The sequence below is a fragment of the Engraulis encrasicolus genome, chromosome 5, assembly GCF_034702125.1.
Source record: "Engraulis encrasicolus isolate BLACKSEA-1 chromosome 5, IST_EnEncr_1.0, whole genome shotgun sequence".
In the NCBI taxonomy this organism is placed as follows: domain Eukaryota; kingdom Metazoa; phylum Chordata; class Actinopteri; order Clupeiformes; family Engraulidae; genus Engraulis; species Engraulis encrasicolus.
Window position 1 is genome coordinate 56,258,394 of NC_085861.1, and position 27,934 is coordinate 56,286,327.

General features: G+C 42.5%; 1 protein-coding gene across 1 annotated transcript in view; it reads left to right on the plus strand.

Moving 5' to 3' along the window:
- The window catches only part of ulk4 (unc-51 like kinase 4), a 141,514-nt gene that overhangs the window by 10,224 nt on the left and 103,356 nt on the right, over positions 1-27,934 (plus strand). Inside the window, exons 6-19 of the mRNA XM_063199756.1 lie at positions 529-630; positions 1,048-1,131; positions 1,231-1,306; positions 3,149-3,250; positions 4,846-4,943; positions 5,833-5,902; positions 6,166-6,232; positions 6,892-6,999; positions 7,958-8,018; positions 9,030-9,232; positions 11,648-11,694; positions 12,635-12,713; positions 17,895-18,002; positions 27,636-27,719. Coding sequence (XP_063055826.1) covers positions 529-630; positions 1,048-1,131; positions 1,231-1,306; positions 3,149-3,250; positions 4,846-4,943; positions 5,833-5,902; positions 6,166-6,232; positions 6,892-6,999; positions 7,958-8,018; positions 9,030-9,232; positions 11,648-11,694; positions 12,635-12,713; positions 17,895-18,002; positions 27,636-27,719 — 1,289 coding nt within the window. The remainder of the gene's footprint in view (positions 1-528; positions 631-1,047; positions 1,132-1,230; positions 1,307-3,148; positions 3,251-4,845; positions 4,944-5,832; positions 5,903-6,165; positions 6,233-6,891; positions 7,000-7,957; positions 8,019-9,029; positions 9,233-11,647; positions 11,695-12,634; positions 12,714-17,894; positions 18,003-27,635; positions 27,720-27,934) is intronic.

Below are 27,934 nucleotides of genomic sequence, written 5' to 3' on the forward strand. Positions count from 1 at the left end.
TGTAGTAAAAAAACAAACTTTATTTAAGGGGCAAATGCATTAAAAAACACCAACGCGTTTCGGCGCCAGTTGGTTTTGAGGGACACTAGTAGCGCTCTACCAACTCTTTTGCTGAATACTACAGAGTTTTATGCACTTAAATATGACAAATTATTTACTTCTCGCTTGACATGCTGCATCCAGTTGCCATAGACTAAATTAGACCCAGAACTGCAGTAAGAGCAGACAAATTAAAGCATAAGTTTGAGGCACATTGCCAATAATTCTGTTGTGTAATGCACCATTAATAATACTAGCTAGTTTTTCTCATCTTGTCTGTGTTTTATGTAGTGTTTTGCCAAATGTCTGTTAGATTTTTAATTATGTTAATTCATTTTATTGCACTGGTCGATGGATTACTAGATTGTCAAAAGCGAATGACCATTTCATGCATCACCTTTGCGTTTGGAGTAATGTACACGTAGGTACACCTTCACATTATTCAGTATCACTGTGAGATCTGAGTTTGGTCCCTCTGGGTTGCCGTAGGCTCTCCTGTGTACTGTGCCCCGGAGGTTATCAGAGGGGAGCCCAACAGCGTTTCCAGTGACTTTTGGGCCTTGGGCTGTGTCTTCTATGAGATGTTTACAGGTGACGTGCCCTCTATTAAAAGAGTGAAGTTATTTAATTGGAATACATACACTACTTGGTATGCACCAATGTGAAACATTTGGCCAATACGGATATCCAATATTAAATAATTAAATAATTAATAATTAAATAATAATTTATTTATTTTTTTCTAGAAAAAAAATGGTATGAGGGAGAACTATATGCGGACGGGGGTCACAACCCCCTGTTTGGAAACTTCTGTGAACAATATACAATTGACTATTCTGCATAAATGAGTAATATAACATTGGTTGTTGTTAATATCGGACCGTTTTTCATATCAGACTGAAACAGATATGTTCGATGCCCAATATTGTCTTGTATTGTGTATGTGGATATGTTCTGCATCCCTAATACATACTGTATATACTGACCTCCTGACTGAATGTTTTGTAGGCCGTCCCCCATTCTTTTCCGAGACGTTCTCGGATTTAAGTGACCTCATTTTGCATGAAGACCCTTCGCCACCACAACAAAAAGGTTCTAAAATCAATTTTGTATACTGGATCTCCTCAAATATTGTACTAATGAATTGGAAGTCTAACATCTAATAAATGCTGGAATAATGTGTTGTCAAAGGTGCCAGCTTCTCAAGAGCCAGTCCAGAATTCCAGGGTCTACTGACTGAGTTGCTACAGAAAGATCCTCAGAAAAGGTGAGAAATCAAACATTATGCGTATGACTCTGTTTCACAGGTAATTGCACTCTGGCAATATAGGATGTTTGTCTACACAGAAACCTGACAAGCAGGGGTGTCGCCAGACCCATTTTACAGGGGTATTTATGTGCCTGGGTATTTATTTGCTGTTCCCCAGTAAGAGTAAAAAAAAAACCCAACAACAACTTTGCTACCTTGGAATTCAGCTCAAGTTTAGCATACAGAGTAATCTGCAGAATGCGCACAAAATAGCGCACAACATGCACTACTTGCAATGATATCATTAATTTGCAAGCCTTTTAAAATAAATAACTGCAAAAAAGATTTTTTTTGCTTGCGCACTTCCATTTTCTCTCGGTGCCCTACTGTGCCCCTGTACAGCATTAGGTCAGCTTGACACCCCTGCTGTCAAGCTTTCTTTTTAAAGTAAAATATCTTTTAATGCCTAGGTTTTTAGTTTGGCTTGTATCCTGATCCCCATTTATTAGTTCCTTGTGCACAAGCCCTCAGTAATGCAGGTGCAGGTGTGAGGCAGGAGAAGGTGAATCAATGAACAAAATTCAAAAGATACCGCACACTGCTTACTTTTCTTTACTTTATTTTCCGGAGCGAACAACGCGTTTCGCCCAGTGTGTCGAACCTGATGACGTACTGGGCGAAACGCGTTGTTCGCTCCGAAAAACTAGACTGCCTGTGCAGTCGCCTTCGACTGCTTAAGGTATATCCCCGAAACGCGACGCTTCCAGTCCCCCATCATTCCTACCACTCCCGTCCACCATTTCGTAAACGTATATGATACATACAGACGTGACATGACGTGCATAGGCTTAAAACCAAACGACTATTGTGAAAATGAAGCAAAAAATGGGGCAAATGGTAATACTGTTTTAATGGTTCAGTGGATATACCACATTCGGTACAGTGTAATAACCAGTGTAACAATATTTAATAATTTTTTTTTACTTACATCATGTGTTTGTGCGTAAGTGGTATTACATGGTATTGCATATTGTTACACTGGTATTACCCTATATTACATGGTATTGCATACTGTTACACTCGTTATTACACTGTACCTGATATTGCATATTGTTACACTGGTATTACACTAGTATTACATGGTATTAAATATTGTTACATTGGTTATTACACTGTACCTAATATGGTAGATTCACTGAAATGGTGAACCATTAAAATAAGGTGTTACCGGGCAAATCAATCCACCCAGTCAGAAGTTATGGGCCAAATGAAAATTCCGCCATTTTGAAAGTGTTGTCTTCCAAACTCGAATCAGTTCATGAACCTACCCTAGAGCATTCACACACAAAATCTGGGACAAATCCATCCACCCGGTCAGTAGTTATGGGTCAAACAATAATTCGGCCATCTTGAATTCAGCCATCTTGAAAGTGTTGACCTCCAAACTCGAATCAGTTCATGAACCTACCCTAGAGCATTCACACACAAAATCTGGGACAAATCCATCCACCCGGTCAGAAGTTATGGACCAAACAAAAATTCGGCCATCTTGAATTCAGCCATCTTGAAAGTGTTGACCTCCCAACTCGAAGCAGTTCATGAACCTACACTAGAGCATTCACACACCAAATCTGGGACAAATCCATCCACCCGGTCAGAAGTTATGGACCAAACAAAAATTCGGCCATCTTGAATTCAGCCATCTTGAAAGTGTTGACCTCCAAACTCGAATCAGTTCATGAGCCTGCCCTAGAGCATTCACCCCAAAAAATCTGGGACAAATCCCAAGAATCCGTTCAAAAGTTATGTCACATGCCTCCCATTGCTATGTCACATGCCTCCCATGATGCCTCTGTGCAGGATAAGTTGGGCGGGACTTCTGTCACACCCCTTCTGGAAAGGAGCCCTCTCCCAGCAGCTCTCCTCAGAGGAGGAGGCAGAGGAGGAGTCTCTCATTTCCAGGTATTTTATACTGTGTGTAGTATATCCTCTCTACTCTCTCCTCACTGTTCTTTTCTATCCCCTTCCACGTTTTGTACACTTCCATCTCTTCTGTCCTCTTTGGTGATATTGTGTAGACCTTAGACTGTGTGCACTGTGTGGCTCCGTTGTCTTGTGCTGTTGTATGCCTTTTCAAAAACCTGTGTCTTAACGGGTTAAAAGGGGTCGGATTCAGTTGTAGACAAAAGTTGATTGGATAGATACTTAAATTATCCTGAAGGAAATCAAGGAAAGTCGGTTTTAAAATTGTTCAGGAAATTAAAAACAACAGATGGATTTAATACTTGAGGAATGGGCCTTCTCTGCTATACCTCTGTAATAGAGTATTCAATTAAACAGTGGCCTTAGAATCATGTAACAGCATACGATGTGGCGCTGTTATGTTACCAACACATCAGCTTTGTGAGAAGTTGAGATGATGAAGCTCTATAATGTTCCTTCCTCAATATCGGATCTACTTGTATTACAAGGGATTGGCAGCTTTTCATTCATGCATTCATTTGTTTATTTGGATAGGACAATGCATATTAATCAATACATCAGCTTGAGAGCTTCAATATAAACATGCCAGAATTAGCATAAATTTCATCTGTTGTCCTAGGTAGCCTACTCACACTTAAACTCATAACAAGAAAACAAACTAGCCTACAGCACGACAGAGGACATTTACATACAACACAAACATTGGGTGCATGAAAAATACAAAAAGTTTAAGTAAAGTAAAAATACAAGTAAAAATAAATGTAAAAGTAAAACAAATGTTAATTCTAATGATTAATGATTGTATGTCTGATTAGTTTTTAGCCATTGTTTAAGAGTCACTTTGAAGGTGTTAAAGTTGAAACACTGTCTGATGTTAGCTGGCAGAGTATTCCAGAACTTTACTCCTCTAGTGAAAGCCATTTGGCTGAATTTAGTTCTACACCATTTAACTTCACAGTCCCCTTTTGCCTGGGCTCTTGTGTTATCTCGTGAAGTCATAACCTTAAATATGAGACAGACATCTAGAAACAACTGGTAGCTATCAAAGTCCAGTAGTTGATATTTCTTGACAATGTTACAGTAGTGGTGACATATGGGCTTTTTATCAAGAACTTTAAGTAATCTCTTGAACAGACACTTAATTGGTTTTACAATGTTCTTTGATGTGTGTGACCATGTTTAACAGTAAGAAATATACCGGTAACTCATTAGTTGCTCAATGTTGTCAACAAAAGAAGGATTTTTGAAGGTTGTTGATAAACATTGAGCATCAAAGTGAGATTACAAACAAAATCGCTGCCTTGGTGGAAGAAAGTAGTTAAGTACAGCAAAATTGACTGTCAGCAAAAGTACAGCAAAATTGACTGTCAGTCTGTGCTACAATAGCTACAGAGTATTGTGTGCTACAGACTCATTCGAGGGCTTATTTAAAGGCTGTGCAGACAGACAATCATGGTAATTCAAGTGTAATTCAATATTTCATGTAATAACTAAGTAATTCATGTGTGTGTGTGTGTGTGTGTGTGTGTGTGTGTGTGTGTGTGTGTGTGTGTGTGTGTGTGTGTGCATTGCAGTCTGCATCTGGTGTCGCTGGGGATGCCGGGATCAGAAGAGGGGCATACAGGGGCTACGGGGCCCACGAGCCCCCACCTTAGCAAGTCTTTCACATTAGGTAAATTAATACAGACTGGGATGCATGCACTCTAGCACGTAGTGTAGTATTAAACTGAACCTTGTCAGTCGACTTGGTGACATGTAACATTGTAAGAGAAGGATTTAATGTGATATAATTGATATGCAAAACCAACTGAGAGAAAGTGTGTGTGTGTGTGTGTGTGTGTGTGTGTGTGTGTGTGTGTGTGTGTGTGTGTGTGTGTGTGTGTGTGTGTGTGTGTGTGTGTGTGTGTGTGTGTGTGTGTGTTGTAGTTGAAGTTGTCATTGATACTGTATATGCAAAACCAAATGGGATTGTGTGTGTGTGTGGTGGATTTGATCTCAACAGAAACAGCTGAAGCAGTGTGTGTGTCATGCATGAATTGTGTGCCACATGTGGTGGTCGTCTTATGTGCTGGACATTGTGTGTGTGTGTGTCTTTGTGTGCATGTGTTTCTAAAATCTCTATCTGTGCTTGTGGCATTATGTATCAGTCAGTATTCTGGCATCTCCTATTGGATTAGAATTTAATCTCTCCGTAGGTCCTGCTCTCTCTCTTAGCCTTCATTACATAACTTGATGCCCATTGAAACACAAGGACATCCTGCTTCATCTCTGGTGCTTCATCTCACCGCTTCAATGGTGAAGATATTAGTCAGAAGCATTTGGACTCATTGTAGCCATGGTGTTACTTAACTTTTGGATATGCATCCATATATCCATATACTATATATCCATTTTCAAAAACAACTCAATGTTTACTCAATCAATATCAGTACAACAACTCTACTTTAAAATCAGAAAATATTAACCCCAGTTGAAACAGCTCTTCATTTGTAGTTCTAGTTACTTTTGTAACGTTCATTGAATAGCATCTGCTTAAGTCCTTGCTGTGGTTTTGCCTGCAGATAGTGTCACGGAGTTCAAACCAAAGTCTGCCCTTGATGATGATGCCAGAGAGTCTGTCTTCCTGCTCAGGTACTGTACCTCACATTGCTACCTTCAAAATGCCATTATATTAACTGTGCAAATGTTGGTCAGTGGCAGAAAGAAAAAGAAAGTCATTATTTTACCCTGTAACCCCTCAGAAATGTATTTTTGTTCGCCCTCTTTGATCTAACAATGTTTCTATAGATGTGTCCTCTGTCCTAAAACGCAGTAAGAGCAACAATAGTGACCTGACCCTGACTGTTTTATTATTGTTTTCTTGCATTTTATCCCATCACTCTTTTCCCCTCCAGCACTCGACCAACCCCGAGAACAAGCAGTGCAGCCAGGACTCATGAGAGCGAGACATGTGAGAGCAGAGTAAGTATTCACTGCAGCCTACAGTACCTGCAATTCACCTTACTACTCTGGCTACTCTGGCCCTCCCAATTTCATGTTGTCATTTTGTTTCCGTTCAGCTGCAGTCCAAATGTAACACAACAGTAGACTTCTTAAACAGGAAGTCTTCCCGATGTGATATACGTACCAACTAGGATGCCATTTATAACAACCAAAAAGTGTAAAAAAAATGCACAACAGTAAAGGACAACAAATTGATTCAAACATATATTTTGGAGAACTAATGTAGCACAATAAGCCAATGTTGCAAACTGAAGTTAAAAGCCAAAATGCCAAACATGGCACTGTTCTTAGTCACGAGCAGAATAAGTGAATAGTATGTGTATGCGACATCACATTGCATACATGGCCAATACGGTATATCAAACGTCACTTTACAATTAAAACTCTGCTCCTGCAGTGTTGTTCCTGCAGTACCATAGCTTCCTTGCACATTTCTTGCAATTTCGAATCATGTTAAAGGGTGGCACAAATAATCAAATTTACTAAGATTTTGCTAGTTGTGTATTACAGTATACAGTAACTGCATTAACTGTGGATTAAATACATTTGGAATGCATTCCGCTAAATGAACACTGTGTGTCTGATATGTTTACTATATCAATGTTGCTCTTCTTCAGGTGGATATGTCCCTTGCAGATCCTCAGACTGACATCATGTCTGGCATTAAGGAGTTGCTCTACATGGACTCAGACCTGGCAGTCACCCCCATCATAGACAACCCAAAGGTGAGTCTGTCTGAAGATCACCTGTCATCCCAAATGATTTACAGACACATGCCATCCCATACAAAAAAATGAATATGTGACTGGCTATAAGAACACTTGGAACGAAAGTTAGGAAATAGTAAATTACGTTTTTTTTTCATGTGATTTCCCTTTTTTGCAGAAAGTAGAAGTTGAGGTGTTGAAGAAACTACTCAATGCTTCAGAAAACAGAATTGGTTTATCTAAAACAGTGGTTCTCAACCTTTTTGAATAAATGCCCCCTTGACCTCATCATATGCCTCCCAATGCTTCCATTGACCTCGTCATAAGCCTGACAAGTCTTGACATTAAAGAATAAAATAGACTATTCTATTTTACAAAGAAACGTTAATCGGCTGATTCACTAGTCTGTGCTAGCTGGAGAGATTGTTTACATTACCAAGGATACCAGCCCAGCGAATCAGGGAGGAGCATGTCATAGTGATGTTGTCCAAGCAGGACGAGTAGCTAGAGCTAAGCGCTGTGTATCCTCGTATCTCACCGTTAACAACGGCTAAATCAGCATCGTATGCGAATGCTTACATGTGCTCCAGCGTCTTTGAATCCTTCCACCTATGAAGTCGTATTCCAGTATTTTAATGTAAATGGACAGTACATTCGAGATAGAAACGATATAGAAACACATTAATATAAACTAGACCTTGGTCTTTAAAAGGACTAGATGAATTCTCTTGTTTCCTTCATTAAGGAGTGAACACATTCCAAAGGTCACATATTACCAGATTTCCATATGTACGGTTCGGTTGCATCATGTCAATAGGCCCCCCAGCCAACTTGCGGCCCGTTTCGTTGTGGCTAGTCACATATATGAAACTTACTGAATGATTCATATACGGTCCGTGCAGGAAAGTTGAGAGAGACTTAAGCATTGTCATGAGATTTGATGTTATCTAACATGTATGTCTTTTTGAATGATTAGATCATGAAGATTGTCCCCCTGAGATTTGACTCAAAGACGCTGTGTGTGCCATCCTATTCAGGTATTCCTTCACGCCACACCATATTTGCATCACCACCCTATCGAAGCACTGATCTTGTACAGTGGACGTTCTTACACCAGGGCGCGGGAATTAGCATGCGGGTTGGCAGAAGCTTTCATGGGGTCACCAAAGCGACTTACAATCGATGACATAGCCATAGCATGCAGATACAAATTGCACAGAATATACAGAACAATAAGTGGAAGTTGCCAAGTAGCGTTAGCATTTTTATTTTAAGTACATTAGCACAGGATTAAGTAGAGTAAACACACACACACACACACACACACACACACACACACACACACACACACACACACACACACACACACACACACACACACACACACACAACATGCTTTAGAGTCTGGGCATGAGTGCAGTATATAGTCGCGAAAGAGAAGAGTCTTAACTTTACGGAAGAGTATTAGGCTCAATAGGGGATATACAGTATATTTAGCAAATTTCTGAGAAAGGAACTCAGAATTTTTGAGAAAAAAGTAAAAAAAAAGAGGTAAGCACCATTTCGTGATTTTGCATTTTGTTCTTGTATAAAAAGAAGACAATCCGCACACTTCAGGTCTATTTTTGTGCAAAGAAGCTTTACTTGACTTGCAAGCTTTCGGTCCTTAGACCTTCATCAGGCAGAGCATTTTGTTCTTGGAAATGACTGTTCAGGCTATCATCTATGCGTGAATTCTTGCCACTGAAATATTTTGAGAACATACTTTTTATGCAATGCAGTAGCCAATACAAAAATGTCAATTTCCCAAAATGGATATAAGTCATTTTGCAGCAAAGTTCTTCTGTATTCAGAAGTAAATGAATCCTACAGTGCGTGTCTTTGTGTGTTGTGCAGCTGTATAAAACCTATTTAAAATGCATTTTGCAATGCAAAGCACAAAATTGTCAATTTTCCAAAATGTCCCAAAATGGATACCGTATACTTGATTTTGCAACGAATTCAGACATAAGCGAGGCCTACAGTGCGTGTCTGTGTGTGTTGTGCAGCTGAGCGCCTGGTGTCCTTGCCTCCAGACGACTGGTCCTCCTTCCTGCAGCAGCTGTCTGCTGCTCTGGAGTCGGGTCCCGACGGGTCCAAGGGCTCCAGCTCCAGCTCCACGCCGCGCACCAAACTCAACCTCATCAGCTACCTGTGCTGCGTCACCCCCTCCAGCCGCACCCTGGCCACGCGCCTCATCAACTCCTCACTGGTACACACACACACACACACACACACACACACACACGTACACGTACACGTACACGTACACACACGTACACGTGTACACACACACACACGTGTACACACACACACGTACATGCAGTGCATACACCACTGTTCAAAAGTTTGGGGTCACCCTTGTTTTTTTGCAATTCAAGTTGTAGACATATTTTGAATGGCTTGGTATGCTACGAAAAGTAAGTACTAAACAGCCAGAGGTGTAAAAAAAGGTTTGATTGCCCATCAAATTGGTCAAAATGAACAGAAGACCAAAATCTAACCAACCTATTTCATACATTTATCACATCGGAATGCATGCTGTAATCCGTTTTTCTGCAGACATTTCTTTGGCTTATTAGAAAATGCATGGAACCATTGGAAAGCTCTGTTTCTGCTCCTCCAAGATGACAATCGTTGCATTGTGACCTTGGCTACAAATTCAAGTCAAAGTAGCCGTGTGAATTTCTAGCCATCAGAATGAACCTACATTTTTAACCCTTTGAGGAGTACCATCACAAATATGTGATTAGAATTTTGCCAAAATTTTGAGTCCTTATTATGATGTCATAAGGACTTAGCGAGACTTTCAACACAGACTTCTATGGGAGCTGTAGAGTGTTTCAGTAAAATTCTAGAAGAACTGGGGGAAAATCCTTTCTCCTCAATGGGACCTGTTATTATGAATTCACAATCCATTGTCTCTGCCATGTTTCTGTGTACAAGCAAGTGTCGTGCGTCATTGGAAAGCCTAAATTATCCTCTTTCAAATGATGTATAGAACATCTAGCAATGTATGGATTGATAGGAGCAGACATTCACTTTTGCACACATGGGGCTCATAGAGAGATTCTGGACAGCATCTTGGTGGTGACTCCAAACTTTTGACCGGTAGTGTACATACAGTACACACACACACACACACACACACACACACACACACACACACACACACACACACACACATACACACACACACACATACACACACACACACACACACACACCACAACTTCTCACAAGTATGGATGAATCTGTAGCAGCCCACATACATCATAAACAACACACACAACTCACTGGTACAATCAAATCCATATCAGCACAAACAAACACACTCTCATACTGTAGTCAGGTACTGTACATGCTGGAGATACACTGCTGCATCCCAACTCTCCCTCCACCTCTACTAAGACCCCCTCCATTAACACACACACGCACGCACGCACGCACGCGCGCGCGCACGCACGCACGCACGCACGCACGCACGCGCGCGCGCGCGCGCGCCGAATAGCCCGAGTAGAAAGCTGCGTCCTCTTGGCTGTAAGACAAGAACATCTGTTGCAGTTCGAGGCTTGTGTGTACCATGCATTATTCATATCGAACCCATGGTATATTAATCATTAATGATTCATTATGATACTGATACCGTACAGCCGGAGGAGGGAAGAGGGCGAGAGAAAAACCTCATGGCCTGCTGTCATGCTTCAATAAAAAAGCGGCTTTATAATGCATTATGAATTGTTTTTCAATTTATCAATTATGCATCCGACACACGGGTTCAAAGGGATGTAGTCTGTGGAGCGACTGAGGCGTCTTGTTGCCTGCCCTTCCTCTCTCCTCAGCTGTACGCAGCTCTGCGTGACCAGCCAGTTTCTAGCCTCTCGTGCGCTGCTGTGACACCTATCAGGCGCTCTATGGCTTTGGGTGGTGGGGTGGTGTGGTGCGGAGGAGCGGGACAGCAGTCTGAGGGTTATCTTCATTAAGTTTCCCGACCTGTTGTTTTCACACCTGTATTTTTGCAAAGTTGTACATATTTTTTACTGTTCGATCAAGTGGATTTTTTTCCCGGATAATTTCTGGGGCTGAAAAAAGCTGCATAAATTCGGTGAAGACACAGCCCCTTTTATAAATGTCATGTAATACTGTTGCCCGAATGGCAATGGCCAAGTTGCATTGTGTCACTGAAGGCTGCAATATGATTAAGTCTTTTCAATGACTATGACATTGTTCCACTACCGGAACAGTGTCAATTATGTGTCTATGTTGTACTGCAAAAAGTAGATACTTGTGCGTTGGAATTGGGTTCAAACTTAATCACTCTATGTGAGGCTTGAATGTGGAACCTCAGATGGCCAGTAGATGGCAGTGCAGTAATATTAAAATCCTCTGCGTTCTTGAGAGACAAATATGACATGTATATCATCATAATCCCAAAAATATATTCCACCTGTTTATTTTACAATTATAATTAATTTTGTTGTTGATATGAGACACGTGAAGTGCATTTGACTTGAGATTCACCCAGTACATTTTTACAAATCTTTAAATGTGGAAAATGGTCCCACATTTAAATGTCATGCTGGCTGTTGTTTTTACTGCCAAATTCATGGTGTTTTCTGTCTTTCAGTTCCCGGTGCTGACCCAGCAGCTACGCGCAGCCCCAAACTGGGATGTGTAAGTAGCACATATTTATTTTAGTGAGTGTGGACCAGGGGTGAGGAACCTTTTTCATTCGAAGGGCCACTTCAAATTTGATAGAGTCCTCCAAGGGTCGTACTATGAACACAAACCAGGATTTCGCCCTGCCTTTTAGGCCTGTATTGAAAGTGGCCAGCTTTACAGCAGACCCCACCTTCACTAGGTTGCCTGAAAAATATAACTTAATTTATTGCAAATGTTGTTTTTTGCTTTACAAAACATGTCATATTTCATGTTAAACTTATCCGTGGGCTGGATAAATGGCCTCATGGGCCGTAAACAGCCCGAAAGACCATACGTTTCCCACCCATGATTTAAATGAACTGAAGTAGGCTACTCTTCCCACAGTGAGGTCCTATCAAAACTGAATGGGGAAAAGTTAGTAAATGCACTCTTCAGTAACTGACCGTCACTGAAGTCATTCCTCACTCCTCATTGTGTGCGGCCTTATGTATGTCATTAATCATGTTTGCAAGGGCTGTTTTACGTGCATTGCATATGTTAACTCACTACAGTTAGATCACACAAGTTATGATTTGTTATGATTATGATTGTTTGGATTATACATAGGCCTACCTGTGATTCATTTCATAGAGTACATTTCATCGATTCATTTTATTGTTTGTTTTGTATCGTTTTTTTCCTGCACATGTTGGGAAAACGACAATTACATACTATCCCTAGTAGTGTGTGTGTGTGTGTGTCTGTGTGTGTGTGTGTGTGTGTGTGTGTGTGTGTGTGTGTGTGTGTGTGTGTGTGTGTGTGTGTGTGTGTGTGTGTGTGTGTGTGTGTGTGTGTGTGTGTGTGTCATGTGCGCGTGTGTGAGGGCTTGCGTGTGTGTGTGTTTTGAATATATTAATTATTTTGTATGTTTTGTATGGGTTTTCTTATGTGTGAGTTTGTTTGTGTATTACAGGAAGACTAAAGTGATGCGACTACTCGGTCTGCTGGCTGTTCACTGCACGGACCTTGCCGAAGACACACCCATTACGGAGGTCAGTGACAGTAGCACCATGTATTGCATCAAATCCAAGTACTGATATACATACATATACACACCTCTCTCTCTTATGCTATATCCAGTTTTACAGCACTGCTTTATACTGAGTGTTTAGGCCCACTGTTTCAGCTGAACAGAAGCTTTGGGTGTATAAACCTATCCTACACAGTCTGCGTTCAATACTTAACCTGTACACTGCTGGTTGCACCCTAGCTGTGGCATTATATGTTAACATTTAAGGGATTTTGGGTAACACTTCATTTCACGGTTTCTTTTTATTGTATCTACGCATCAACACGTAATATTATGTAATCCAAGGGAAACAAGAAGAATCACCGCGCACTGGTGGACTTAATTTTGCTGTCTTTATTTATTGAACGACGCGTTTTGCTTGCGCATCGAACCTGACGAAGCGCAAGTGAAACGCATTGTTCACTAAATAAAAAAGCAGCAAAATGAAGTCCACCATTATGCGGTGATTCTTCTTGTTTCCCTTGGATTACTGATGACTGCACTTCACCAGCACCTGAAACTGGCTGTGCATAGGAGTAATATTATGTACTTACACTGTACAGTACATCCTGTAACTTAACCATAACCCTGAGGTACAGTGCAGGTGCATAACGTTACATGTTGTTACACTGTACCTACCTAATTAATGTAACAGGGATGGTAGGATAAAGTGTGAGCAGATTTTGACATCCATGACGAGAGCCTCTGGGTTCAGGGATGTTGCGAAAGAGACACAATAAGAACCACTAGATGCCACTCTAGCGCTACTGCGACTGGGTGTGGACACAACATCATGCTGTCTGAGGGGAACCTGAAGAAATGAATTTTCCTTAAACCTAGACTTTTTGCGCTTAAAGAAATCCAATAGTGCCGTGAATGCTGTGTATATCTAGCTACGTCCCTTTTTTTTAGACAGCCACCGACTCCTGAAAAGAGAGAGCAAAGTTATGAGGCTCCTGCCCAAACACGCTTACCAGAAGCATTCAGAAGAATTCATCAAAGAGCCGAATGCAGCCATTGTGGTTAATCATTTTCCAAAAAAAAAGAGGATTGCATTTGATGTGGGGAATGCGGCGCCGCCGACCTTCATCCGTGGCTTACATGGGGGTTTGCCGGTGCACTAGCTGCTTAGCGTCCCTACTTTTGTGAAAATAAAAAAATATATGACAGGAGAAAGAAAGAAAGAGAGGCAAGTCTCTACGAAAAACAAAATGGCGGCCGACGGTGCGTTGTTTTTTTTTCTCCACTCTCTCAGTTGTTCTTTCAGTCATTCCACAATATCCGTTTTTTTCTTCCTTATGTAGTTGTTTTCTTTACCTCTACTTGTCTTTTTCCCGGCTTGCTGTATCCTGACATGTTTTATCCCGCGCTGCTGTAAGCGCTGTAGACACATGGCTTAAGAAGTGGGGAAGAGGAGAGCGGGATTTTCAACACAGTCAGTCTCTCCGCAGGGGTTCTGCCACTCACCACTCTGCTTTGGTCATGCCGATTTTTTTTTTCCTGTTTGCGCCGGTGTGTCTTTTGTCCTATCTGACGGGGGAAAACCATAACTTACTGAAAAGGACGTATCCTTTATTTCGGCCTTGTCTCGCCTTTACCCTGCTTGTCGACGGCCATTTTGCCTAGCGTCACAGATGGACAGCTCCAGTAGCCGGCATGTTTTTTTTGTCTTTTTTTTTGTTGCCAAAGCAGACATCCTGACCACAATAGCCAACCTCTTCCCATGGTTTGACTCTGTGGTTTGTTTAGGGCCCAGTTCCAAACGGTACTGTACTGTAGCATGGCCTTTTGTTGCAGCTGAGCTTGCAGAAAACTCTTCCCTAATGGAGGAGCACGGTGAAAAAGCCCAAGTTTTTTCCCCCCTGGGAAGGCAGGCTTTGGGTTCAGTGTTATATGGCTGTATGCCTTGCGAGTGTGGGCTCTCCCACATTAAGTGCTGATACACATGCACAGCCAGCCAGGCTTTCATCTTCCACCGTCAAACAGCAGCTGGAGAAGATGTCAGGACTAATTCACTGTCATGGCAACAACCGTAAGCATCTAAAAATAGTGCCGTCACCCCAAGGGCTTCAGAAGGGGAGATGGGAATCACAGGTAGTGAGGAAACAGGAGTAAAAAGTTCCTCTCCTTACTTTCCCTCCTCCTTTCCATTATTTTTACTCCTTGTTCTATTCCACATAATCCTTATATCATTCTCTCTCTTGCTTACCATGACTAATTCGGAGTGCGATTGTAATGACTTATTACATAGATGGAAACCGAGGCAGTCCAGCACTGATGAATTATCTACAAACATCACACACACACACACACACACACACACACACACACACACACACACACACACACACACACACACACACACACACACACACACACACACACACCACACACACACACACACACACAGCCACACAGCCACACACATACACAGCCACAAGCACATACGCATGCACACCCACACATGTACATACAGCCACAAGCCCATACGCATGCACACACACACACACACACACACACACACACACACACACACACACACACACACACACACACACACACACACACACACACACACACACACACACACACACACACACGACCCTGGCCAAATACGTACCTGAATGTGGAATTTCATAAGACATCACAGCACACCATCATTGCACTCATGTTTCAACATCGTCTTTGTCTTCAGTGGATGTGTGAGACTCAGAGGTCTTATGTGCTGCCGAACCAGAGAGCTGTGTAGGACTGAGGGTGGCCTCAAAAATTATTGTATTCTGGGCCTGCCCAGCTGTTTGTGACAAAGTTTTGTTTCTCAGAGTAGTCTGAGCGAGGGGAAAGTGTGGTCTGATGAATTAATTGTAGTCTCAGCCAGTAGCATGCGGATACATTTCAAGAAACAGATTTCAGAAACAGTTAGAAATGCTCTTTGCATCTCCCTTGGAGAAGTGGGTTGACAATGTCTGTTGGCCAGACCAAATTCTTGAAGACAGTTGTAGTAGCGATAGCCAGGCTGATATTATTGCACATGTCTAAATTTGATTTTCACTTACCGAGTGCTCAGCTTTTTGTGAATTAAGCACATTGCCAACTCGAAGATATTTGATTAGCTACATCGTAGTTTTAATTTCAGTGGCTTTTTTTTTTATCTTTATTTGATCATTAAAATTACATGCCCGTCTGTCTGTGAACACCCACACATACAAATATTTGCAGGTCTGCAGTAGACATCTTTTGAGATAATAGGACTATGACAGAGTATATGAAAGAAATGACAAGCTATTGACTATGGGTGGTGGTGTGAGAGTTTGAGATGGAGCTATCTTGCTTCAGATACATACAGTACAAGTTCTGCTTGATATCCACTGATAAGACCTAAAAGCCTATAAGTCGTCTTCCTGGTCTTTTCTTTTTCTCTGTCAGAGAGTGCTGCATGTAGGCCTGCAGTTGGTGCGGTGGGGTTATATGGCTGAAACCTCGTGATATATTCAGAGACCGTGACACAGGGTAGTCATTGTGGTACCTCAAAATGTTCATACTTTATGCTCTGTTAGGGAGTTTGGATACATGGGGATGTCAGCTGTATTCTACTGATAATTTCACAAAAAAGCAATATTAATAATTAATATGTGACATTCTGGACTGACATTACCACCCCATGCGTGTTTGCATTGTATAGGCATGTGCTCTAGGAAAAAAGACTTTCCCCCAAATTTTTGGTTGTTTTGTTCTAGTTCTACGGCATGCTTGTCAAAGTCATTTAGGTTCAGGGGCCACGAACAGTCATATCGTAATTTCATTGCCAATTAATAATATGGAGGGGGATGTCAGCCGGTATATCAGAGGCATTGATTGTAAATGGCAAGCAAAAAAATGGCAAATTCGTCCTCAAGTCTTGAAAACCAGAAATCTCAGACACATGCAACAACTTTGTAATGGGCCAGAGATATACTGTTTTTTGTTGACATTCTTAGTTTTTCTCTACAAGTCTGGGACGAGATTAAACCATCTGGTGGGGCACTTCTGGCCCCGGGCCTTATGTTTGACACCCCTGGACTACTTGTAAGACTTGGATGATGGATTGGAAGGTGTGATAAGGATAGATGTGGTTTTGGTCAGTCTAGTGTCCACCTAGCTTGGCCTTACTGTACCCCCTCGCACTGATTTGCCAAGATGTAGAGAAATGATCATTGCTTACATAATAGCTAGTGTAGTCTAGTGTTAATCATCCACACCCCAATCCAACCCCAACCCTTAACTTTCTGTGTGACAAGTGTCTCAGTATTTTTGCTTTACGAATCTTTCTGTCTCTCTGTCTCTGTCTCTGTCTCTGTCTCTGTCTCTGTCTCTCTCTCTCTCTCTCTCTCTCTCTCTCTCTCTCTCTCTCTCTCTCTCTCTCTCTCTCTCTCTCGCCAAAACACATCAAAACGCAGGACACAAACATCTGTTCCCTGCAAACTCATCACTTATGATGCTTTAGCATGAGCGAAGGGAAGCCTTGTTGAGTGGGAGGGGAGAAGGGGAAGAAAATGTGTTTGTGCGTGTGTGTGTGTGCATGCATGCGTGTGTGTGTGTGTGTGTGTGTGTGTGTGTGTGTGTGAATCGAGTGAGCGAATGAGGGATCTGCCTATTAGCATAGCCCCCTGCTGGGAAGCTGCTGCAGAGAGCCACAGAGGCACAGATCGGCCCAGCTTAGTAGTCATATACTAATGACGTGTGTGTGTGTGTGTGTGTGTGTGTGTGTGTGTGTGTGTGTGTGTGTGTGTGTGTGTGTGTGTGTGTGTGTGTGTGTGTGTGTGTGTGTGTGTGTGTGTGTGTGTGTCTGTGTCTGTGTCTGTGTCTGTGTGTGTGTGTGTGAGAGAGAGAGAGAGAGAGAGAGGGAGGGAGAGCGCAGGTGTCACAATGTGTTATTTTGAGTGTTTTATTTTTCTTTTTTAAAATAAATGTGATAATAATAGTGCTGTCCAGAAACGGGCAACAAGCACCCCCACTAAGCCTTTACAACTTCTACCAGGCTCAACACATCTACACTCCTCTCCAGATGGATGGTGACGGATTTCAAATACGCAGTTGGCCAGTACTGATTGTGTGTTTGTGTGCGTGCGTGCGTGCGTGTGTGTGTGTGTGTATGTGCGTGCGTGCTTCTGCTTCTTTTCCCAAGGCTGTGGCAACATTCACAGAGCTCCTCCGAGAGAACTTCAGGAACAGCAAACTGAAGCAGTGCCTTTTGCCACCACTCGGGGAGCTGTTGCATCTCATTGCACTCCAGGTAGTAATGCACTTCACTTTTTTTTGCATACATACACCGTATGTAGAAATGGCAATCATTCTATATGCCAGTGTGTTCAATAAATGTAATTGAGTGCCAATGTGTTGAATAAATGTAATGTGTCTTGTTTGATAAACTATTTATATCAGTATAAGAATCACCTTCATTAGACAAGTTAGAAGATTCTAGTCTTTCAAGAAATAAAGCTAGGCAGTATTTGTACATTTTTTGTTTTTCTACATTTTTGTTTTCATCACTTAGAAAGAAAGGTCTATTTCATTCAGGTTTTAATCAAATATTCAGTTCAGTAGTATACCTCATGGGCAGTAAAGTGCAGCATATCTTGCTTTCTTATATTGCCTGTGTCCTAAGTGCACTTTGCATTTGACATAGAACTGCTGTGTATCACAAACCACCACATCGTTTTATGGCCGTATTGACTTCTGGGTCGGTTACAGATACAGGTCTGACTGGATAGCTAACCCTTTATCCCTGCTTTCACCATGGATCTGCATTCAGACATGCGCGCATACAGACTCATGAGAGCTCATTAATGTTATCGGCCCCGCCGCTGTGTTTTGTCTTTCTTTTTTGTCACGCTCAACTTTGCTGTGCCTAATGATTTTTGCTCGTTGGTTTGCTTGTTTGTTTGTGCTGTTTGTTATTGTTGTTCTGCTGCTTTTGTTTTGCCTCTTGCCACAATGGCACGCGTGTGAAAGCCCCCCATGAGTGTCACACTCGAGCCGTTATCTCGACCATGAAAGCCCTTGCATCGCCCCGGCCCTTTTATTCCCAGCCCCTGTGCCACGTGAGATAAAGCATTTAAATAGACATTGCTACACCTGATTCATCCTCCGTGTCCCAGAAAATCCCATCAAAGGCCGGAGAATAGACTGTGACGCACTGAAGGTCAGCCACGGAAGGCGTACACAATCACTTTTATTGAATTCCTAGGCTGTCAATGAAAGCCGCACTTATTTTTTTTTTCTCTTTGTACCGCCGAGTCTCTGAAATGAACTTTCTACCATTCACTTCCTGACCACTGCGGCAGCAGCAGCACAGCATCAGGTTGCTTTTATCGCAGTTTCTCTTCATTCGTGTCTTTTTTTCCGTCCCTTAATTCTTCTTTTTTCAAGCCATTGTTTAGATGACCGTATCCTTTACCCAGACATCACCAATCCATTTTTCATACTGTCAGCCCTTGTTTGTGCTATCACCTGTTGAGGTAGGGAATACTAATACCATTTGGGCAACAGTCCCACCAAAAATAGCTCGGTCTCCACAACAGATGCGTTATCGTTCACCTTTATATTCTGAATCAATTTAAGTGCTGTCATCCTATGAAATACCATTTATTAATTGGGGTTGTCTTAAGATTATCCATGTCTCAATAAAGTATGTACAAATTTTAGCTATGTCAAAGAAACCCTTCAATTAGTAGTAGCTTTTATTTGTCCCGGTATGGGCAGAGTAGTACACAATACAAACACACATACCCACATCTCCACAAAACATCTCAATTTACAATTTAAATGATATGTAGAAAACCTGTAGAAATAATGTGCAGAATATAAAATCCAAGGTGTTTTTTAGTGGTGTGGACTATATCTAATGGCTTGGGCTAATCCATTAGGGGTGAGACTCTTTCACAAGTGATTGTGCAAGTAATCAACAGAACGTGAAATGATTGTGCTACCAGTCCTAAACTACTGCACAGAGACTTCAGCAGGGGCGGAGTGGCCCACCTTTTCCCACCGGGAGAATTTTCCCCTTGGCGGCCCTCTTTTTTAAAAAACCAAAACAAAAAAAAGCGAACAACATGGTTTCCTAACCAAAAAGACAAAAGCCACGAAATCTGCAGTCGTACTACATGTGAACATTAGTGTAGTCAAAATATCAACCTGAATTGGAGAATTTAGCCTACACCTTGATGAAATGCACAGCCAGTGGTGTAGTAAAACGCAGGTATACGCACCCATTTCAAAATGTCAGGGATTGCAGTATACCCACTTAAAATGGATTGATCCATTATTTACAATAGCACAAATATATACAGTACACATAAAAAAATGCTCAAATATACAGTATACCCACTTCAAAAAGTAGACTACACCACTGGAGCCATCATCACAGTCCAAAGCATTAATAGGCCTACTAGGTTAGGCTACATCACGCTACTGTTCCATGCAAATGTGCACTCCACTGTCATTTTGACAGTTTGAAATTGAAATATCGTTTAAGGAAGACGGATGAGCATGGGCACAAAGTTTTGAGTGTGGGGATTTTTAGAAGAGTAGGCTTACAAAATATAGTATAGTAGCCTATAGTTTACAAAAAGTCTGTCTACATTGTGCAATAAACCCACCATGCAGCAAATAAGCCAAACCTAGCTACTTCAAAGCGCAACCATAAGTCAACAAAATGTATAACCAAACGGTGTAGGCCTACCTTAAAACGCTGTCTTCGTCGCAGCAAATGTCTTTGTTTCTTGCAATTACATTTTAATCCACAGTTTAGGCTACACACCCAGCACTGCTCACATCAGAATCTTGTGTGGTAATTATTTTGTTCCATTTCTTCAGACATTACATAGGCTACATCCTAAATGTGCCATATATAAATATATGTATGATATACCATTATTTCGACTGTAAGGAGATATACCTCTAGTTCTAACAAACCAATGCCATCAAAACATCTACAACGTGTTTTCCTGCTTAGCTGCAGTTCACTTCCTTACCACTTGGTGGAGTATGTTCGTAACCCAAGTCAATAACCACAGAACAAGTGAATCGGGAGTGGCAGACTGTAAACTGTAACAGTCATGTGGAAATCGGAAAATAAATCACAACTGACTAATATTTCCGTTCCTTGGTAACCAATGTAAATATCACAGGTTCTTGAGATACTGAAAACGAAACTATGTTACTAAGATCTAGTAAACTTCCGCGATCTACGGTGTATGAACATTATCAGTAGAGAAGGGGTGTGGCCAATTTACTGTTTGACACCGTCACTGAGGTATTGCGGTCGGGTAAACGGTATATATACTGTTGAGTCAACTATTGTGCAACCAAGAATGGATTTGTAGCTGGTTCACATTAGCTTCGACGCTGGACTGGCTCAGTATATAATGCGGCCGAACACTTTGGGGCCGGCTGAGAACATAACAGGGCCGTTGTAATATATTTCGCGGCCGCGGCCCACCGGGACAAGTCCCCGATCTCCCGATGGCCACTCCGCGCCTGGACTTCAGTAAGACGTCACAACTGGGTTATTCCATTCTGGTAAAAGCAAAACGTACATCAGGAGCCACGGCTTAATGTATTAAATTCGGGGTGCATTCCTGCTTGAGTAGCGCAGTGGTAGATGCCTTGGTCAAGGCCATGAAAGGCCATGGATTTGGATGCAACCAAGTGACCATCCCACATCCGCTGTCCGATCGGTCATTACAATAGCTTCCTAACCATATCTTGTGACATTTCTGAACTTTTGGACGCATCGCAACGGCACCTGAGTGTGGTGGATTGTTTCTTATCAGTTATGACATCATTACTGGGGCGGGTCTACGGTCCAGTTCTGGAGCCAGGGGTTATCGGCCCGGGGTAGTCTGTTATCAATAAAGCCACGTTAATTCCGAGCTGGACTCACTGGTATTTAATAACACGACATGGTGTCAGGATGTGGAAGTGGCCGGATAACGTGGTACCGCAAGATAGTACGAGAGTGTTTGTTTGTCCCGAGTTTTTTTTCATGTTCGGCAGTTATTACGTGTTTGTAACTAAGTGAAACGAGATGGAGCAACGTCCAGCCGAGGGTGCACAGCAGCTGCGGCAACGTGTAGGCGAGGAAGCACAGCGCCCGCTAGTAATGAGGACAGATGCTAGCGCAAATTTAGCATACAGCCACTGGAATGCTTTGACTTCACAAAACCTCAAGAATGGGACAAATAGATCAGACGCTTCGACCGCTTTCGTGTGGCAAGTAACCTGAATGTCAGTTACGAGGAAAAACAGATAAACACTTTGATATATTGCATGGGCGACGAAGCGGATGAAGTACTTCGTGGGCTAGAAGTGGCTGAGGCAGTCAGGGGAACTTACAAGGGTGTGCGCGATGCTTTCCAAAAGTACTTTGTTGTCACGAAAAACACGATATATGAGCGGGCAAAGTTCAACATGCGGATGCAAGGCAAAGGGGAAAGTGTGGACTCTTTTCATCATTTGTGACTGATGCGCTAGAACTACTCTTACGACATTGCCCATGTGGCCGGCAAGTGTCTGTGGACAGCTGAAGCACTGTCACGGACCCCAGTGAAACAACGCCCGAAGAAAAGGATTCCCTCGAGAACATCTACAGTCAATCGGGAAAGTATTCACAGCGCTTCACTTTTTTCACATTTTATTATATTACGGCCTTATTCCAAATGATACAAATGAATATCTGTTGTCAAAATCCTACACAAATTATTTCATTATGACCATGTGAAAAAAAGTTGTCTTGACAGTTTTGAAAATAAAAAACAAAAATCATATTTACAAAAGTTTTCACAGCCTTTGCTTAATACTTTGTAGAACCACCTTTGGCAGCAACTACATTCATTTTTTCATTCCAAAATGAAAAGGGATTAAAAGGGAGGTCATCAGTATATGCTTGACGCCATCTAAAGCAAATTTGTTTACCTTGGTCTCAAGAGAGATGAACAGACCAAGGATATGGATCACTGGAACCATGTCATGTGGTCTGATGAGACCAAGATAAACAAATTTGCTTTAGATGGTGTTAAGCATGTGTGGTGGTACACAAGTGAATTTTACCAAAAAAAAGTGCATCATCTGGCTAGTCAAGCGTGGTTGTGGGACTGACATCGTTGGGGATGTATGAATGCCGTCAACATTTGAAATCTGAATTACACCTAAAGAAGCATGCATGTCAACATGCACTGTGACTACAGAAGCAGATCATGATACTCTCCATAGGATTTCATTCAAAACTCACACCCATCTATTTTAGCCAAGTGCAGACTCAAAATGTACAATTTCAATGTACTGAAAGGTTGAAACACACACTGATGACCTCCCTTTTAATCCCTTTTCATTTCGAAATGAAAAAAATAATGTAGTTGCTGCCAAAGGTGGTTCTACAAAGTATTAAGCAAAGGCTGTGAATACTTTTGTAAATATGATTTCTTTGTTTTTTATTTTTATACATTTTCAAAACTGTCAAGACAACTTGTTTTTCACATGGTCATAATGGAATATTTTGTGTAGGATTTTGACAACAGAGATTCATTTGTAGCATTTGGAATAAGGCTGTAAGATAATAAAATGTGAAAAAAGTGAAGCGCTGTGAATACTTTACGGATTAACTATATGTAGACTATCACAGACAACCTACCTGCAAGCTGTTCTTACCTGGATGAACTCAGACAACAGTTGAAAAGTGACAGTGTGTGCGCAAAGGTGATGCAGCTGTGCGTGGATGGCTGGCCAGATCACAACGGCAAAGAACCAGTGCTGAAGGCCTACTGGGCAGAACGGGCATTCCTCACTGTTCAGTCAGGGCTGCTGCTGAAGGGAACCAGGCTTGTCATTCCGTCAGCCATGAGAAATGATGTCCTCGCCAGACTGCATGCGGGACACCAAGGAGTGGGCAAGTGCCGGGAGCGCGCGAGACAGTCGGTGTGGTGGCCTGGCCTAAGCCAACAACTGAATGACCTGGTCCTAAATTGCCGAATATGCTGCAAGGAGAGGCAAAACAACAAGGAGGCACTAATGCCATCACTATCCCGACAGACCATGGCAGAAATTGGGAGCCGACCTTTTCTCCCTGGGAAGCAAGACATATCTACTGGTAGTGGATAACGCTTCCAGAAACATTGAGATCGCTCAGCTTACCCCTTCCAGATCAACTGATGTCATTGTACACCTGAAATCCATCTTCGCCCGGCACGGCATTCCAGAAGTGATGACAACAGACAACGGTCCACAGATAATGGGCCGCAGAGTTTGCAGAGTTTGCCGTGTGTTACGGCTGTCGCCACATCACAAGCAGTCCGAAATTCCCACAAAGTAATGGGGAAGCTGAACGTGCCGTCAAGACAGTCAACGAACTTCTTAAAGTGATACTGTCCCATTTTTGGAAATAAGCTTATTTTACACCTCTCCTTGAGTTAAAGGGACACTGTGCAGGAAATGGTCAAAAAAGGTATTGCAACTATGCTGCTCATTGAAACTGGGCTGCCTACTACCAAATTTGATCTTTACATGAACGTTTACTAAGTAATAAACACATATTTTCTAGTATGGTCCAAGTACAGTCATTTTTTGCAGCATGCATTCTGGAAATAAACAACTAAAAACCACACACAGTGTCCCTTTAAACAATCGAGTTTTACCTTTCTCCTGTACTTTCAATTGTTCTCCGAGTATGGCAGTGCACATTTTACCTCCATGCTAGCAGTTAACATTGAGACCAGCTCGCGACTAACTGGTCTCATAGGAGTCAATGTTAACTGCTAGCTTGGAGGTAAAATTCGCACTGCCGTACTCAGAGAACAATTGAAAGTACAGGAGAAAGGTTAAACTCAATAATTTAACTCAATGGGAGTTGTAATATGAGCTTATTTCCAAAAATGGGACAGTATCACTTTCAGAAGGCTGTCGACCCCTATCTCGCCCTGCTTCCGTACAGAACGGCACCACTTCACAACAGATACAGTCCTGTTCAGCTCTAAATGGGGTGAAGGCTGCACACTACTGTACCTACACTTCCTACACTGCTGAACCCTGCACTCCCTGACAGCAGTGCAGTGATTCAGAAGAAGAAAGCGAAGCACGCTTTGGATGCACAGTATTACAACAGGTGTCACCGTGCTCGCCCCCTCAGTGACCTTTCACCTGGACAAGAGGTGTGGATGACTGACCAGAGAGCTTCTGGTATGGTGATCAGCAACCACATTACTCCATGTTCCTATCTCGTGGACGCACCCCATGGAACGGTGCGGCGCAACCGGCATCACCTGATTCCCATGCGGGAATTGGGAGAGGAGGGCTGCAGGGGGGCGCCGGAGCTACCCTCTACAGCCAGCCCGGAGCAGAGTGCAGCAGAACCACCTCCACAGACTGTTCCTGGTATCCCTGCTACTCCGAGGACGAGGTCTGTCAGGATCATAGTGCGACCTACGAGGTTGGATTTGTAATGGCATAGACCTATACAGACACTGGACTGGGGTGGGGAAGAGAAAAAAAAGAAGGGGGAATGGGGGGCAAGGTAAAATAAACGTGTTTACTTGCTTATTCAAGTATTAGTTTTGTTCATAGTTTTAATAGTTAAATTTTCTTTTAAAGTCATAACATGTTTAATTCACAATATGTGAAGTTCAGGTTTAGACAGGGAACAGACCTTCCAGGAGGCAGAATAAACCTCCAAGGTCTGGCGGGTCAAGTAGCAGTCTACCTGGTTGGCTTTAGGAGGGAGAGATGTGGTGGATTGTTTCTTATCAGTTATGACGTCATTACTGGGGCGGGTATACGGTCCGATTCCGGGGCCAGGGGTTATCGGCCCAGGGTTGAAGACTAGTCTGTTATCAATAAAGCCACGTAAATACTCACTGGTATTTTATAACATGATACTGAGATGCAATGCATCTGTAGGAACAGACAGCAGGCGTTGAAGGCGTGGAAAGTGGTGGAAGTAATTGACTTTGGATGGAAGAGCAAGCATCAAAATCGGCGAAAGCTGCAAAAGTGCTTCTAGGGTCAAGGGTGTTAAAAGAGAAGTTGAACACAAAATATGTAATTAGCTATGACGCGGCTCGGCGGCAGCAGGCAGCAGCCAATAGAATGTTAAATTTTTTATAAAACACAAGCTTCAGTTGGTCACTCTCCCTGATCTAATGTTATGGGTTGAATCTTTTCGCTGCGTTGGTCACCTCAGATTTGTGCAGTCCAGGTGAAATTGTGCAGCGTTTTAGCTCTTTCACGACCTGCTGTCTGTTCCCACAGTAAGGGCTGATTGCATCGCATTGCATACCCACAATACTATACGGGAGTGAAATCGCTTCTCATTGAAAATATTATATTACCGACCGATGCAATCGCATGCTGGTGGATCATTGGCGTAAGGCTGCGAGTGCCAAAGTCATGTAAAATGAGAGCATAGAGATGTGTAAAAAGCCCAGGAAGTATAACAATCTTTTATGATGATTTATGTATTATAATCTTTTGCTCAGCAGGTTATCTTTTTTGGTCAGCAAACTCCACAAATTAAATTTAGTGCTACAACCAACCAAAATATCCTAGCAACTAAAATTGCAGCTACCATTACTACCCCAGCAATTATTAGCATAGCAACCACCCTCACAACTCAAGGAATGGCTCGGCCATTGCAATTGCAACCAGTTCAACAAAAAATGTCCAAGCAACTAACATTTCAGCTACTATGATGACCCTTGTAATTATTAGCATAGCAATCACACACACACAAAACCTTGCAACTCAAGAAATGGCTCAACCACCCCAGGTTAAGTGTACTGTGCATTGGTTATACCAATTTGCATTGTATGGTTAAGTAATTTGCAATGTTGTTAATTGTCTATTGTAGCTCTGAGCTATCGTTTATGTTAGTTTCCTGTTGTCCAAATATCCTGAAATGTGTAAGTGGTTGAATATCAGTTCAGCTCACGTAAAGCCTGTTTGGTGCTTGCACCGATCTCCCGCTCTCCTCCGCTGCTGGATATAACCACTTCATGCCCTCTCCTCTCTTCTCTGGGAAAACACTTTCTTCAGGGTCCTCCTTCTCAATAAGTACGGCATCAAGGATGTTATGTAGGGGAAGGTGGGGGAAACACTCCTGCATTATTCAACAAGTGAATGGTAATGGACAGAGCTGTGCTGGCCGTGGACCGATACACATGATCAGTTTACAAATAAGCCAACAAAGCGGAGAAATTCAGACCTTGTGCACCTGGAGAAAGACCTTGGTTTTAGAATGAATCGTTGCATGTTGAGTGTTTGGCTCCCTAGTTTGCTGACGCTCAAGACGAGCTGTTTGTTGCGCATTCCATCTCACCGAGCACCACAACTAGATTCCTTAATTGGTGGGCGTTGAGCACAACGTGCCTTGTCTCCCTTACCTGTGCTGAGAGAGAGGTTCCATAGAGAGCTTATTTATTAGTGCAACTCGCTGTGTTTATTTGGTGTAATTATGGCGACTTGGGCTTTGTGCTGCCCCTAATTGTTCTCATAATGAGCCACTGTGAGTGCTTGCTTGCTTGCTTTGCCCAGCATCTTACCTTCCTCTTTCTGTTTACTCTCTGTCTCTGTCTCTGTCTCTGTCTATCTCTCTCTCTCTCTCTCTCTCTCTCTCTCTCTCTCTCTCTCTCTCTCTCTCTCTCTCTCTCTCTCTCTCTCTCTCTCTCTCTCTCTCTCTCTGTTTCTGTTTCTGTCTCTCTCTCTCTCTCTTCTCCTCTTGTCTCTCACTCTCACTATTTTTCGTTCTCCTGTTCTCTCTGACTTCCTCTCGCATGTATGTATCTCTCTCTCTCTCTCTCTCTCTCTCTCTCTCTCTCTCTCTCTCTCTCTCTCTCTCTCTCTCTCTCTCTCTCTCTCTCTCTCTCTCTCTCTCCTGCAGGAGGAGAAAAAAGAGCACCCAGGAGGATTGTGGGTCGTTCCTGCTGCTGCCTACACAGTGTTAATGAGGTGCCTTCGGGAAGGGGTAAGACTGCCACGCTGTCCTCGTGTGTGTGTGTGTGTGTGTGTGTGTGTGTGTGTGTGTGTGTGTGTGTGTGTGTGTGTGTGTGTGTGTGTGTGTGTGTGTGTGTGTGTGTGTGTGTGTGTGTGTGTGTGTTGTAGAGAGATAGAGAGAGAGAGAGAGGCAGAGTGACTGAGGTGGGGGTCTACGCGGTAATGATCCCCCCCAGCCCCTCCAGG